General features: G+C 47.2%; 1 protein-coding gene across 13 annotated transcripts in view; it reads right to left on the reverse strand.

The window, feature by feature from the left end:
• Positions 1-14,172, reverse strand: part of EIF4G3 (eukaryotic translation initiation factor 4 gamma 3) — a 466,091-nt gene that overhangs the window by 208,055 nt on the left and 243,864 nt on the right. For 11 of the 13 annotated variants that reach the window (XM_039509526.1, XM_039509519.1, XM_039509518.1 and 8 more), the window contains 2 exons: positions 9,317-9,496; positions 8,579-8,693 (listed from right to left, as the gene is read on the reverse strand). In XM_039509526.1, the coding sequence (XP_039365460.1) occupies positions 8,579-8,693; positions 9,317-9,496 (295 nt within the window). Of the gene's footprint in view, positions 1-8,578; positions 8,694-9,316; positions 9,497-10,395; positions 10,417-14,172 lie in introns of all 13 variants that reach the window. The other 2 variants (XM_039509520.1, XM_039509515.1) reach the window with 1 other exon arrangement.

A 14,172-nucleotide genomic window follows, 5' to 3' on the forward strand; every position in this document is an offset into this window, starting at 1 on the left:
ACTGTGAAGAACTTCAAAAAGTTCTCACAAAACTAAGTGATTGGACAACAAAATGGCAAATGAAATTTAATGTGGATAAATGTAAAGTAATGCACATTGGAAAAAATAACCCCAACTATACATACAATACGATGGGGGCTAATTTAGCTACAACTAATCAGGAAAAAGATCTTGGTGTCATCGTGGACAGTTCTCTGAAGATGTCCACGCAGTGTGCAGAGGCGGTCAAAAAAGCAAACAGGATGTTAGGAATCATTAAAAAGGGGATAGAGAATAAGACAGAGAATATATTATTGCCCTTATATAAATCGATGGTATGCCCACATCTCGAATACTGTGTACAGATGTGGTCTCCTCACCTCAAAAAAGATATACTGGCACTAGAAAAGGTTCAGAAAAGGGCAACTAAAATGATTAGGGGTTTGGAGAGGGTCCCATATGAGGAAAGATTAAAGAGGCTAGGACTCTTCAGCTTGGAAAAGAGGAGACTATGGGGGGATCTGATAGAGGTATATAAAATCATGAGTGATGTGGAGAAAGTGGATAAGGAAAAGTTATTTACTTATTCCCATAATACAAGAACTAGGGGTTACCACATTAAATTAATAGGCAGCAGGTTTAAAACAAATACAAGGAAGTTCTTCTTCACGCAGCGCACAATCAACTTGTGGAACTCCTTACCTGAGGAGGTTGTGAAGGCTAGGACTATAACAGCGTTTAAAAGAGAACTGGATAAATTCATGGTGGTTAAGTCCATAAATGGCTATTAGCCAGGATGGGTAAGGAATGGTGTCCCTAGCTTCTGTTTGTCAGAGGGTGGAGATGGATGGCAGGAGAGAGATCACTTGATCATTGCCTGTTAGGTTCACTCCCTCTGGGGCACCTGGCATTGGCCACTGTCGGTAGACAGATACTGGGCTAGATGGACCTTTGGTCTCACCCAGTATGGCCGTTCTTATGTTCTTGTCCAGCCAATTGCTCAGACAAACAAGTTTGTTTACATTTGCAGAAGATAATGCTGCCTGCTTCTTGTTTACGTCACCTGAAAGTGAGAAAGGACAGTTACCTATTCCGTAACTGGCATTCTTCGAGATGTGTTGCTCAGGTGTATTCCACTATAGGTGTGCGTGGTTGCCATATGCACCGGTGCCAGAAGTTTTTCCCTTTAGCAGTATCTGTAGTGGGGGAGACCCGCTGCGACCCCTGGAGTGGTGCTGACATATCGCGCTATAAAGGGGGCTGCGTGCTCCTCCCACCCTCAGTTCCTTCTTGCCAGACAACTCCGACAGAGGGGAAGGAGGGTGGGACGTGGAATACACCTGAGCAACACATCTCGAAGAACGCCAGTTACGGAACAGGAACTGTCCTTTCTTCTTCGAGTGATTGCTCATGTGTATTCCACTATAGGTGACTCCAAGCTATATCTGATGGAGGCGGGTAGGAGTTTAAATGTAAAGTTTCAAGGGTTACCCGGGCGAAGCACCGCCCTACCAAACCTGGCGTCATACCTCGTTTGGGAGATGATCGCATAGTGTGATGAAAAGGTGTGGACAGAGGACCACGTAGCAGCCCTACAGATGTCCTGAATAGGGACATGAGCCACATAGGCTGCTGACGAGGCCTGGGCTCTGGTCGAATGCGCCTTCACAATAGGAGGCGGGGGAACCCTTCCAGGTCGTAACAGGTGTGAATGCACGAGGTGATCCAGTGGGAGATCCGCTGGGTGGACATAGGCCGTCCCCTCATACGCTCGGCTGAAGCAATAAAAAGCTGGGGGGACCTCCTAAATGACCTGGTTCTGTCCAGGTAAAAGGCCAGCGCTCTGCGCACGTTCAACGTGTGCATGCAGTGTTCCTCATTGGAGGAATGGGGTTTAGGACAGAGGATTGAGAGAAAAATATCCTGATCCATGTGAAAAGACGAGACTACCTTCAGCAAAAAAGAGGGATGAAGGCGGAGCTGAACCTTGTCCTTATGGAAAACCGTATACGGCGGTTCAGAAGTCAGGGCCCTGAGCTCCGAGACCCAGCGGGCTGAGGTGATGGCCACTAGGAATGCCACCTTCCACGACAAGTGGGACCACGAGCACGTAGCTAAAGACTCAAAGGGAGGCCCTGTGAGGCAGGAGAGCACCAGGTTCAGGTCCCAGAGCAGGACCGGGGGTCTGGTGTAAGGGAATGCCCAATCTAACCCTTTCAGAAACCGGGCTGTCATGTGATGCGAGAACACAGACAGGCCCTGCACTGGGGGGGTGGAAGGCCGAAATGGCTGCCAGGTGCACCCTGATTGAGGAAGGCACCAGTCCTTGGGTCCTACGGGACAGGAGGTAGTCGAATACAAGCTGGATAGACGCAGAGGAGGGAGAGGAACCTCTACCCCTCGCCCACATAGAGAACCTATACCATTTAGCCAGGTAGGTTCGATGTGTGGAGGGTTTCCTACTTTCCAGTAGGACCTTCCTCACATCCTCAGAACACCTCCCTTCCTCATCATTTAACCATGGAGCAGCCACACTGTCAGGTGGAGTGCAGCTAGGTTGGGATGGAGGAGACGACCTTCCTCCTGGGAGAGGAGGTCCAGGTGGAGCAGCAGCCTGCACGGAGGGGCCGCTAAGAGTTGCAGTAGGGACCCGTACCAATGCTGACGAGCCCAATCCGGGGCTATGAGAATAACCCTCGCCCCGTCTGACTTCACCTTCTGTAGGACCCTGCCTATTAAGGGGAAGGGCGGGAAGGCGTACAACAGGGGCCCCAGCCATGAGAGCAGGAACGCATCCAATATCACCCCATTGCCCGTCCCGCTCTGGAGCAGAATCGAGGACACTGTCGATTCTGGGCGGTGGCGAACAGGTCTACCTGGGGAGCACCCCACCGTAGGAAGATCCACCTGGCTACTTCCCTGTGCAGGGACCACTCGTGCTGCTGGGACAACACCCTGCTCAGGCGGTCTGCGAGCATGTTGCTCTTGCCAGGCAGGTACAAAGCCCGCAGAAGTACGTTGTGGGCTATACAAAACTACCACAGGAGTTGGGCTTCCTGACATAAGGCCCGGGAACGCGTGCCCCCCTGTTTGTTGATGTAATACATGGCAGCCGTGTTGTCTGTAAGGACTCTGGCCACCTTCCCCTGTATGTGCTGGCAAAATGCCACGCACGCCAGGCGTACGGCCCTGAGCTCCCTGACATTTATGTGCAGGGTCAGTTCCTCTGGTGACCACATGGTCCTGACATCCTCCATGTGGGCTCCCCAGCCCAGGTCCGAAGCGTCCAACACTAGGTCTAGTGAGGGAAGGGGCTCTTGGAAGGGGATACCCCGGAGCATGTTGCTCGGGAGGGACCACCATTGGAGATCTGCCATCACCCTGGGCGGCACCATGACAACCTTGTCCAGGCCATCTCTGGCCTGGGAGTACTGGGAGACCAGCCAGAGCTGAAGGGGCCTCATCCGAAGCCTGGCATGTCGCACCACATAGGTGCATCCTGCCATGTGGCCAAGGCACACCTGTACCGTGGTTACCGGAAAGGCCATGACTGAGGCGATGAGAGCTTTGAGCATCTCAAATCTGTCCCGTGGGAGGGAGGCCGTGGCCATCCGGGAATCCAGCAGCGCCCCTATAAAGCTTATGCGTTGAACCAGGATTAACGTGGATTTCTCCTCGTTTACCAGTAGGCCTAGAGCTCGCAGGTGTTTAGCAGGAAGCTCATGTGCTGCTGCACCAGAGACCAAGACCGGCCCTTGAGCAGCCAGTCGTTGAGGTAGGGGAAGATTTGCTGCCCTTTTCTCCTGAGGTGGGCAGCCACCACCACCATACACTTTGTAAATACCCTGGGGACAGTAGAGAGGCCAAAGGAGGACCGTAAACTGGAAGTGGTCCTGACCCACCATGAAACAGAAGAAACGCCTGTGATCCTCGAAAACGTGGATGTGAAAGTACGCATCCTGGAGGTCCAGCGCCATAAACCAATCCTCTTGGTCTAGGGATGGAATAATAGAGGCCAGGGACACCATGCAGAATTTGGAACAAACCAGGAACTGGTTGAGATTCCGCAGGTCGAGGATGGGCCGAAGCCCTCCCTTCACCTTTGGGATGAGGAAATACCTGGAGTAAAAACCCCTGCCCAGGTATTCCCAAGGTACCCTTTCCACTGCTCCCAGGGAGAGGAGGCGCTCCACCTCCTGGCGGAGGAGGAGGGCATGCTCTGGGACCCCAGCCGGCTGCCCGGACGGGGGACAGTTGGGAGGGGTGGAAACAAACTGCGGCCTGTACCCTTGGGAAATGGTGCTGAGGACCCATTGGTCCGATGTTATACGGGCCCATTGCAGTTGGAAGGCCGATAAATGGTTCAAAAAAGGCAACTTTATTAACTGGGTGGGGGGTACACTGGCAACAGGCCCGGTGACCCCCCTCAACGAGTCAAAAACGCCGCTTTCCTGGCTGTCTGGCCTTTGAGGTCGCAGGCCATGGGGCCAAACGGGATTGGTGTTAGGACCGACGCCTTTGTTCCCTCTCCTGCTTAGGCAGGGGTTCGTATCTGCCCCAAGCCAGAGGAGCAGAGGTTTGAGGCCTGGGCTTGTCCTTAGGGGGCGGGACGTAGAGACCTAGCATCTGAAGTGTGGTGTGGGAGTCCTTCATCCCGTGCATTCGGGTGTCTGTTGTTCTGCAAATAGGGCCTTGCCATCAAACGGCAGTTCCTGCATTACAGATTGGAACTCGACCGACAACCCTGAGAGCGAGAGCCACGACGCCCATCGCATGGAGACTGTGGAAGCCATCGTATGAGCGGCTGTGTCCACTGCATCCGAAGCCACCTGGAGAGCTGCTTTGGCCGTGGCTGCACCCTCGTTGATCAGAGCCCGAAACTCCTTTCCATCCTTGTCTCAAAGAAGAGGCTCAAACTCGGAGAGGGAACCCCAGAGATTAAACTCATACCGGCTCACCAGTGCCTGGTGGTTGGCCACTCTGAGCCGGAAACTCGCGGACGAATAAACCTTTTCCCCAAAGGTATCCAGTCTACGAACGTCCTTGTCTTTTGATGTGGGCACGGGCTGGCCATTCCGCTCACGGTGGTGGACCGACTCTACCACCAAGGAGTTAGGAGCTGGGTGGGTGTATAGGTACTCGTGACCCTTTGTGGGGACGAAGTACTTCCTCTCGGCCTTTTTGGAAATTGGCCCAAGTGAGGCCAGGGTCTGCCAGAGGCCAGTGGTGATGTTGGCTACTCCCTGATGGAATGGGAGCACCACACGCCCCGGTACTGAGGAGGTGAGGACATTAAAAAGGTTATCAGAGGGCTCCTCCATCTCCTCGGCCCGCAGCTCGAGATTTGCTGCCACCATCCTAAGCAGCTCCTGGTGCGCCTTGAAGTCCTCTAGGGAAGAGGGAGATGGCACCGCAACTGAATCACCCTGCGCCGAAGAGGTGGATGGTGCGGTGCCTTCAGCAACCGACGGCATCGTGGGCTTGATGTCGGGGTCCGGTGCCGGAGTCGGTGCCGGGGGTTCGGCACCCACGGTCTGATCCCGGTGCTGGGGAGGCGACGAAGGGCGGCCCTGAGAGGTTCCGACCACGGAGCGAGGTCTCGACTGTGCAGGAGCCTTAGGACACGGTGCCCAGTGGCACCATTGTCCTTGCCAGGGAACGACTTGGAAATGAGACGCACGCATCGGGCGCCGACAGGGCTGGTTGCTCATGCGGTGCAGTCCGGGGAGAGACGGCTGCGCGCCGACGCTGAAATCCTGGAGGAATGCACGGTGCCGTAGGAACAACTGGAGCGGTCTCTATCGTGACGGCTCCTGCCCCGAGACTTCGACCTAGAGGAAGTCGAGAGGTAAATGTCCAAAGAGGTGTCTCAGGACTCCCTGCGGCGCCTGTGACCACGGCGTCTTGGTGCCGAGGGCTCTCGGGACGCACTCGGAGCATAGCCTCTGTGATGGCGGGCACTCGAGTATGAGCGTCGGTGCCGACAGCGGCGAGACCTGTTCCTCTCGGACTGGCTGGAGGAGGAATGGCGCCATCTCTTGTCACCTCCTTGACAGCGTCCGAGACCGGAGGAGTGGGATCCGCTCACTGAAGAGCCGGGACGCGGAGTCGATGTGCATCATGGGGCTATACTCTGCACCTCGACCCGCGAAGATACCTCAACCTCCAACATCTGAGGGCTGATGGGTGTCCAAGGGCGGCTTCCCATTGGACCAGGGGCCCGACTGAGGCGGCGCACCCAGCACCGGAAGCACCAGGATATCACGCGCGGCCTGAGCTGCCTCTGGCGTCGAAGGCATGCGTACTTCGGGTGAGGCTCGTGCGGACGGGACTGGACTACTCCACTCAGCGCGAGTCAGAGGTCTATGTCCCGATGGGGATCGTGGGCTGCCCAACTCGGGTCTGGCCTCACCCCTCCTTCTCTCAGCGCCACTGAGTCTTCCCTTGTTTAGCAGGGGAGTGGTGCCAGCTCGTCGACGGCGCCTCGCTGTGCACCTAGGACATGGTACCGGGCGCGGAATCAGGACGGCGCACCGGAGTTGCTTCACTGCACGCCGAAGATGAGGTGCCGGGCGCAGGGTTGGCTCGACTCGCCGGTGCCGGGGCCAATGCCGACTCCATGAGGAGAGCTCAGAGTCGGATCTCATGCTCCTTCTTTGTACGCAGCTTGAAGGAGCGGCAAATTTTACACTTCTCACTAATGTGAGCTTCGCCCAGACAGCGAAGACACTGACTGTGTGGATCACTTCCGGGCATGGAGTTGCGACAGGAGTCGCACTGCTTGAAGCCTGGGCCATGGGGCATGCCCCGAGCCAGGCATTCGCGAGAGAAAGTTCAGCAAAGAAGTTTTCAGGGAAACTGGATACCACTAAGGCTATAACGCTGCAGTCAAGGCTGGAGCAATTTCCGACTACCTTCACTGGCGGCAAGAAGGAACTGAGGGTGGGGAGAGCGCGCAGCCCCCTTTATAGCGCGATATGTCAGCGCCACTCCAGGGGTTGCAGCAGGGCTCCCCCACTACGGACACTGCTAAGGGAAAAACTTCCAGCACCGGTGCACGTGGCGAGCACGCTCACCTATAGTGGAATACACATGAGCAATCACTCGAAGAGGAACAGGCGTTTGCATGGCACTGTTGTAGCCGGCGTTGCAAGATGTTTACATGACAGATGCGCTAAAGACTGATGTCGCTTGATGCTTCAAGCACCATTCCAGAGGACATGCATCCATGCTGATGACAGGTTCTGTTCAATAACGATCCAAAGCATTGCGACTGACGCATATTCACTTTCATCATCTGTGTCAGATGCTACCAGTAGAAGGTCGATTTTCTTTTTTGGTGGTTTGGCTTCTGTAGTTTCTGCATCAGAGTGTTGCTCTTTTAAGACTTCTGAAAGCATGCTCCCTACCTCATCCTTCTCAGATTTTGGAAGTCACTTCAGATTCTTAAATCTTAGATTGAATGCTGTAGCTATCTTTAGAAATTTCACATGGGTATCTTCTTTGCATTTTGTCAAATTTGCAGTGAAAGTATTCTTAAAAAGAACAACGTGTGTTGGGTCATCATCCGATACTGCTATGACATGAAATATATTGGTAGAATGCGGGTAAAACAGAGTAATGCATTATTTTTTAATGAGCATCATCAGCATGGAAGCATGTCCTCTGGAACGATGGCCTAAGCATGAAGAGGCATATAAATCTTTACTGCATCTGGTACGTAAATATCTTGCAACGCCAGCTACAATAGTGCCATGTGAACGCCTGTTCTCACTTTGAGGTGACATTATAAATAAGAAGTGGGCAGCATTATCTCCCGTAAATGTAAACAAACTGGTTTCTCTTAGCGATTGGCTGAACAAGAATTAGGACTGAGGGGACTTGTAGGCTCTAAAGTTTTTACATGGTTTTGTTTCTGAGTGCAGTTATCTAACAAAAAAAGTCTACATTTGTAGATTGCACTTTCGTGATAAAGTGCTGGTCTGAGGTGAACTGAAAAATACTATTTCTTTTATCATTTTTACAGTGCAAATATTTGTAATAAAAAATAACAAAGTGAGCACCATACACTTTGTATTCTGTGTTGTAACTGAAATCAACATATTTGAAAATGTAGAAAAACATCCCAAAATATTTAAATTTCAATTAGTATTCTATTGTTTAACAGTGCGATTAATCGCAATTAATTTTTTAATTGCAATCAATTTTTTGAGTTAATTGTGTGAGTTAACTGCAATTAATCAACAACCTTAATAATAAACAAATAATAATAATAATAGACAGTGAATAACAAACAGCCAATACTCTTGTTCACACATGAATACTCCTTTTTGCACATGATTAAGAATATTTGTATGAACAACAGTTATCCTGCTAACATTCATGCAAACGAAAAAAGGTGTGCATGTATGATCACAGAGTGATTAATCAGAAGCACAACAAACTCAAATTTAGCAGCTGTTTCGAATTCAAATGAATTATTTTGGCTTTACAATAGACCAGCTGTAGAAAAATAACAAACCCAGAAACATCCCCACACCCCAAATATCCAGCAATACCTTCCTTCCCCAAACCATGCACAATCTTCCACCCTGCTTACCATAGGCATTGGGGAATTCTCCAGGACCCGGGCCTGGATAAAATGGGCCTGGCCCTGGTGGCTGAACAGGATACTGCTGTGGAGGCCCAACATAAGGAGGGCCACTATGACGATACTGGGAGAGAAAAATTACAAGGAATTTACAAATTGTCATATGATATGGCATTACATACAGAAGCTGTAATTAACCTGGTTTTAAAAAATTCCTAGAAATGAGACTATGAAGCCCTTTTAAACACAGATTCAGAATGCTGCCTGCCCCTCCCGAAAAAAAAAAAGACGACATAATGAAATGCATGCTGTGTCATTTGAGGTAAAAATATGCAGGAAATCAGTGCTGAGGCAGACCATAGTCAACTTGATTTCATTTCCCTCATTTCTGTAATGCAGGACTCAAAGAAAGCCCAATGTTTAATAGTAATAGCATAGCTCTTACAGTACTAGGTGTTTTTGAGGAATTTAATTTTCCATCATCTCCTTCAGAGGAAGAGAATAAATTCTAGAATAATAATTTATCTCAAAAATAAAAAGGATACAATTTATGATTATCCCCTCTCCACCCTCTGCCTTAACAGATAAATGTATACATTTAAAGAAGAAAAAGGACAGGAGTTATGCTGCTAATTATATCAGCCTTTTCCTCCACCTTTCCTGCAGTCCCAAAAGATCACCTTCTTTTAATCCAGGAGAAATAACTGTAGCTCTTCCAAGTTCATATGTGCTTAGGCAATATATTACCTGTGGTATACAGTACTGGGGGCCCTGGGGCATTGGATACGGCATTGGCAGATGGTTAACCATCATGATGTGTTGGTTGGTTTGATACACTGCAGTTGGTGTTTGCGCACCAGGACGGATAGAAGGGCTGCTGTTCTGGATGGCAGCTCTAGAAGGCTGTATTTGAGGCCGCTGAAAAAACTAGAAGAGGGAAGAAAAAAACGAAAACAAAAAAAGTCAAAAGTTATTTTTCCCTGAAAAGAAAATTAATTTGCAATATCAAATAATAGTAGAGAAAACCATATTGTAATTTAAAAAAACAAAACCAAACACACTTTCAGAGGGTTGCCACCCATTCTGAAAATTGCAGGACAGTTTCCATTAGTTTTTTAACAATAGCCATTTACACACAATCCTCAGTTTTACAAGGCACAAAGTGAGAAAGACAGACTAAAAGCAAACAGTTAAGTTTTAAACTATAAAGGTGTAACTATTAATGTGTGTCTAGTGAATTCTATGCACCAGCTTTCAGATTAAAGGTCAGAGGAAAGGATTCTATGCAAAATTATAATTATAGGGTGGAGTAGATTGAAAAAAATACCAACTTTATAAGTGATTTGATAAGGCAGTAAAAGATCAAGGAAACTGCATTGAAAAAATTCCAGAAAAGCTAAAATTCAGACTTTTATGGGGGTTGTAGGTCCCCCCCCCATACTTAGCCTCTTTACCCTACTGAAAGTTTGAAGGGCCTACGTGTCCTTTTTCAAAAAGGTGGCAACCCCTTTCTAAGCTGCACCAAACTTTTCCAGCACACTTGCATAAAGTAACCCACCACACAAGTGTACCCCACACAGAAGCCTCAGGGAACAAAGCAACCTGGTGATATGTAGCTCAGGTCTTAACTCTCTTTAAGAGAAGCATCAGCATCTGGGATGTGGAAGCATTCAGGGCACTAAAAGCCCTCACTCCTATTACAGTCTTAATAATCTTGAAACTAAACAGGTAAGATATGCATCATACATTAATACATTCACTAATTTAATAATGAAATATGTGATAAAGAAACACTTATGCCATGCAGAACCAGTAGTTAAAATTACCTGGATGGGTCTGAATCCTCCCTTCAATTACGAAGCAAGAAAGCAACAGGAAACAGAAAGAAAGCCAATGGAACAACTTACAGATCAATATGAAGGGACAGGATATAACATTAGCCCTAATGTAATAGTTTCAATAATCTTTCTATCCTGTTTTCTATATAACAGAGCAGGAAAGATACTGAGCTGGTATCAAGAAATCTTTTCCTGTCAGAATCCCAAGCATGTTTCAAGCAGAAGTTTTCTAGAAAGTTTTACACTGAAGAATACAAGTTAAAAAAATTAAAATGTGCAGCAAACAGAATACTGGAGAAAGACTTAATGTGCAGCTTGTTCTTAACTTCAAACATTTTTCTCTTCCTCTCTTAGTTATATTGTTAGTCCAGAAATAGCATTATGCACTAAATAGAAATAAACCTATGCTCAAATTCTAGATTTGGTCTCCAACTCTATACCAAGGCTAGAAGAATAAGAGATATGTGCTTCAAACTGCTGAGCAGAAAGTAACGTCATCACATATCACTCTATAGCAACCACTGCTGATTGATCTGGTGCATTAAAGCAAGCAGTCAGCCCATGGCAAGCTATACCATGAGTACAGGGAAGAAGAGAGGCAGATAATTATTGGGGAATGGAAGTCTGGGCTAAGCAAGGCTGGCCTGGCATTGGGAAAGGATGGGCCAATATATATGCTTCACTCTTAAGTCCACTGGAGAAGAGAGCAAGGCAGCAGGATCTTATGATGCACCTGTACTTGGAAACTGTGGCAGTGATAACAAAATAGACACTTTGGTCATTCTTGAAGATTTTGAGACACTGTGATAGTCCCCGTATTGAATGATTTCTCTCCATAAATGTCAACACTTAATCCCTTTCTCTAAAGGCCAGATAAAATGAATATGAAGATGAAAGCAAAAATGTTATTACTAAGCCGTTAACCTGGATGAAGAATTGTATCATCAGTCATACCCTACAATGTGTTTTGAATCAGAAGAAAGCTCAATTGTCTGGGGGAAAAAAAAAAACCTCCCAAACTTCTGGGTTAGTGGAAACTAGGTGGTTGTCTAGCCCTGGAGGACCAAGTGATCACTATCTGACATAGGAGATGTGGTAAGTTCATGCTGATCGTGGCTAAGATTTGTATGATTTCCAGTATCCAGAGACACCAGAAAGAGAGTGTGAAAACAATTTAGAGATTTGATATTCTTACTGACACAGCATAACAGATATAGGCTTGAAAATGATCTTGCCAGGACTGCAGTTATAAATCTCATTTTTCTTCCACCTTTGTGTTTTCCCCTTTTAACCTATGCAATCTCTTGAGCTAGCAAAGATGAGCAAGAACAGGCTTGTATGTAGGGTTCAAGGATGAAGGTTGTTTCTCTGTAGTTCTTCCTCTGGTATCAGTCTTTGACAGCCTCTTGGCTGGCTTGCTGAGATGTAGTTACTTCTAGCCCACCAGTGATCCACAATGGAGCTCCTCATACAGAATCAATGTCCCTCTGTTTCTATATGTATTCAAGGTGGAAATAGATTGGATGGAGACTCAACTTTGGTCTGGTCTCTCATTATGTCGACTAGCCAGGGTTTCTCCACTGTCCAAATTAGTGTGACAGCTTGCTAGGTCAATATCTACAGTCAATATCATGTGTTCACAGCTGCCATAGAAAAAAAATCAATATTATTTTCAAATTCAAAAAATAAAGACTGTGGTCCTTCAGCATTGGAACTGAAGTATGTGAAACCTGCCTCTCTCTCCAACAAGGTCACTCCATTCTTAGGAGGAAACAAATTGGCTAGCAAATATGCAATATAGGCCACCAAAATAGTGAAGAAATTTATGGAAATGGAAATTACTGATTTGTGTATGGCTTTTTACCATCAATCAGTGTGTCTAAAAGACCATCTGAAGTTGTCTGTAAAGTCACAGGAATGCAATTCTAAAACAATTCTACTTCTTGAGAAACAAACTGGCTCCTCTTTCTGCTGTCACCAGTGGAATGAAAGTGCACTTAGAACCAAAACAGTGCCTTCCAAAACACATGGCATGCTTAGCAAGCTTGAGGACTTATATTAAACTAGCAAAGAGTCCTGTGGCATCTTATAGACTAACAGACGTATTGGAGCATGAGCTTTCGTCGGATGCATCGTCGGTATTCACCCACGAAAGCTCATGCTCCAATACGTCTGTTAGTCTATAAGGTGCCACAGGACTCTTTGCTGCTTTTACAGATCCAGACTAACACAACTACCCCTCTGATACTTATATTAAACTGTTACACAGCTGTCTATCCTTGCAGTTCTGGATACAAAGTGAACCCATAGTGAGGAGATCGCTGGGCTTTAAGAAATAATACTGCATATGTCATAGTAAAAGTTGCTGAGAGCCAGTTATGATTCTTGGGAGAAGGACAGCAAAGGCACAATGATTTCATTACTTCTAAAAAGACAGACACTGGGAAATCAACAAATTACACTTCCGTCAACTAATGTGAGAGGAGAATACCACCCATTGTTTAGATAATAGGTTGTCAACCCAGTGGTGAAGAAGAACCAAAACTTTTTTTTTTTTTTTTTTTGGGCAGAGGGTCATGCAAATTTGAGTGAGAATTTGCAAACATGAACGCTGGGTCGCAATGCCATACTAACATGTGGGTCAGTGTTAGCAGACCTCCCAAAGAAAGTGAGTCTCTAAGAGGGGTTTGACACAAGAGCAGGGAGAATAGCCTTCTCGTTATTGTAAAACAGGGTAGGGGAGAATCAAGTTAAAAAAAAAGTCAATCCAAAGAGAGAAGTCTCTAGCAGAATTTACTTCATTATTTTTAGATACAGAAAACCCTTCCAAATGAAAAAAAACTTAGGCCTTATTTCTAGAAAAAAGCAGAAATCCATCGAAGCATGAGAGTACATCTAATCTGTATATAGGTTCAGGCATTCAAAATAAGCCCTAGCTGGCAAAACATTTTATACCCTATCCTCTCCCCTTCCCCTCCAAAGGTAAGCTGACAATATCTAAACCTACTCCTGGAGGGTGGTATTTTGCAACTCTGTTTTTCTAACAATTTAATGTCACAAGTTTAGGCTGAAGCAATGCTAACAATGCCTTCCTTAACAAGAGCAAGGAAATTCAGAATTAAGGTTGAAACTGTCCACAGTTCATTCCCATGTATGCAAGTGTTACCTTGGAGCACGTACAATACAGAGTCAGGACCAGCATTTAGGGTAAGGAGTTCCATGATGTGGTTATTGTTAGAAATCCTCAACATCAGCAACCTATTCTGGACAACCTCTCCCACAAATCCCTCCCTCTCTTTAAGACTAGGGGTTTGTCTTCACATACAGCATTGCAGCAGCACAGCTGCACCAAGGAAGAGCTTCTCCAGTCAGTGTAGTTAATCCACTTGGTTCTCCAAGAGGCAGTAGCTAAATTGACTAGAGAAACTCTCCCATTGACATAGCGCTGTCTACACCGGGGTTAGGTCTGTATAACTACATCACTCAGGGGTGTGGATAAGTTTGTAGTGTAAACCTGGCCTAAGTACTGCAAGACCTAACAAAGCTCTAATCACTGTGAACTAAATGCCACAATGTATCTTATACAAAATTAGAAAACTGCTATGTCTAGGGGCCGGTCTACACTGGGGAGAGGGGCGGGGTTGATGTAAGATACGCAACTTCAGCTATGAGAATAGCGTAGCTGAAGTCGACATATCTTATTTCGACTTATCTCCCGTCCTCACGGCGTGGGATTGACGGCCACGGCTCCCCCGTCAACTCCGC

This window comes from Mauremys reevesii, linkage group 21, assembly GCF_016161935.1.
Source record: "Mauremys reevesii isolate NIE-2019 linkage group 21, ASM1616193v1, whole genome shotgun sequence".
NCBI classification, from domain to species: domain Eukaryota; kingdom Metazoa; phylum Chordata; order Testudines; family Geoemydidae; genus Mauremys; species Mauremys reevesii.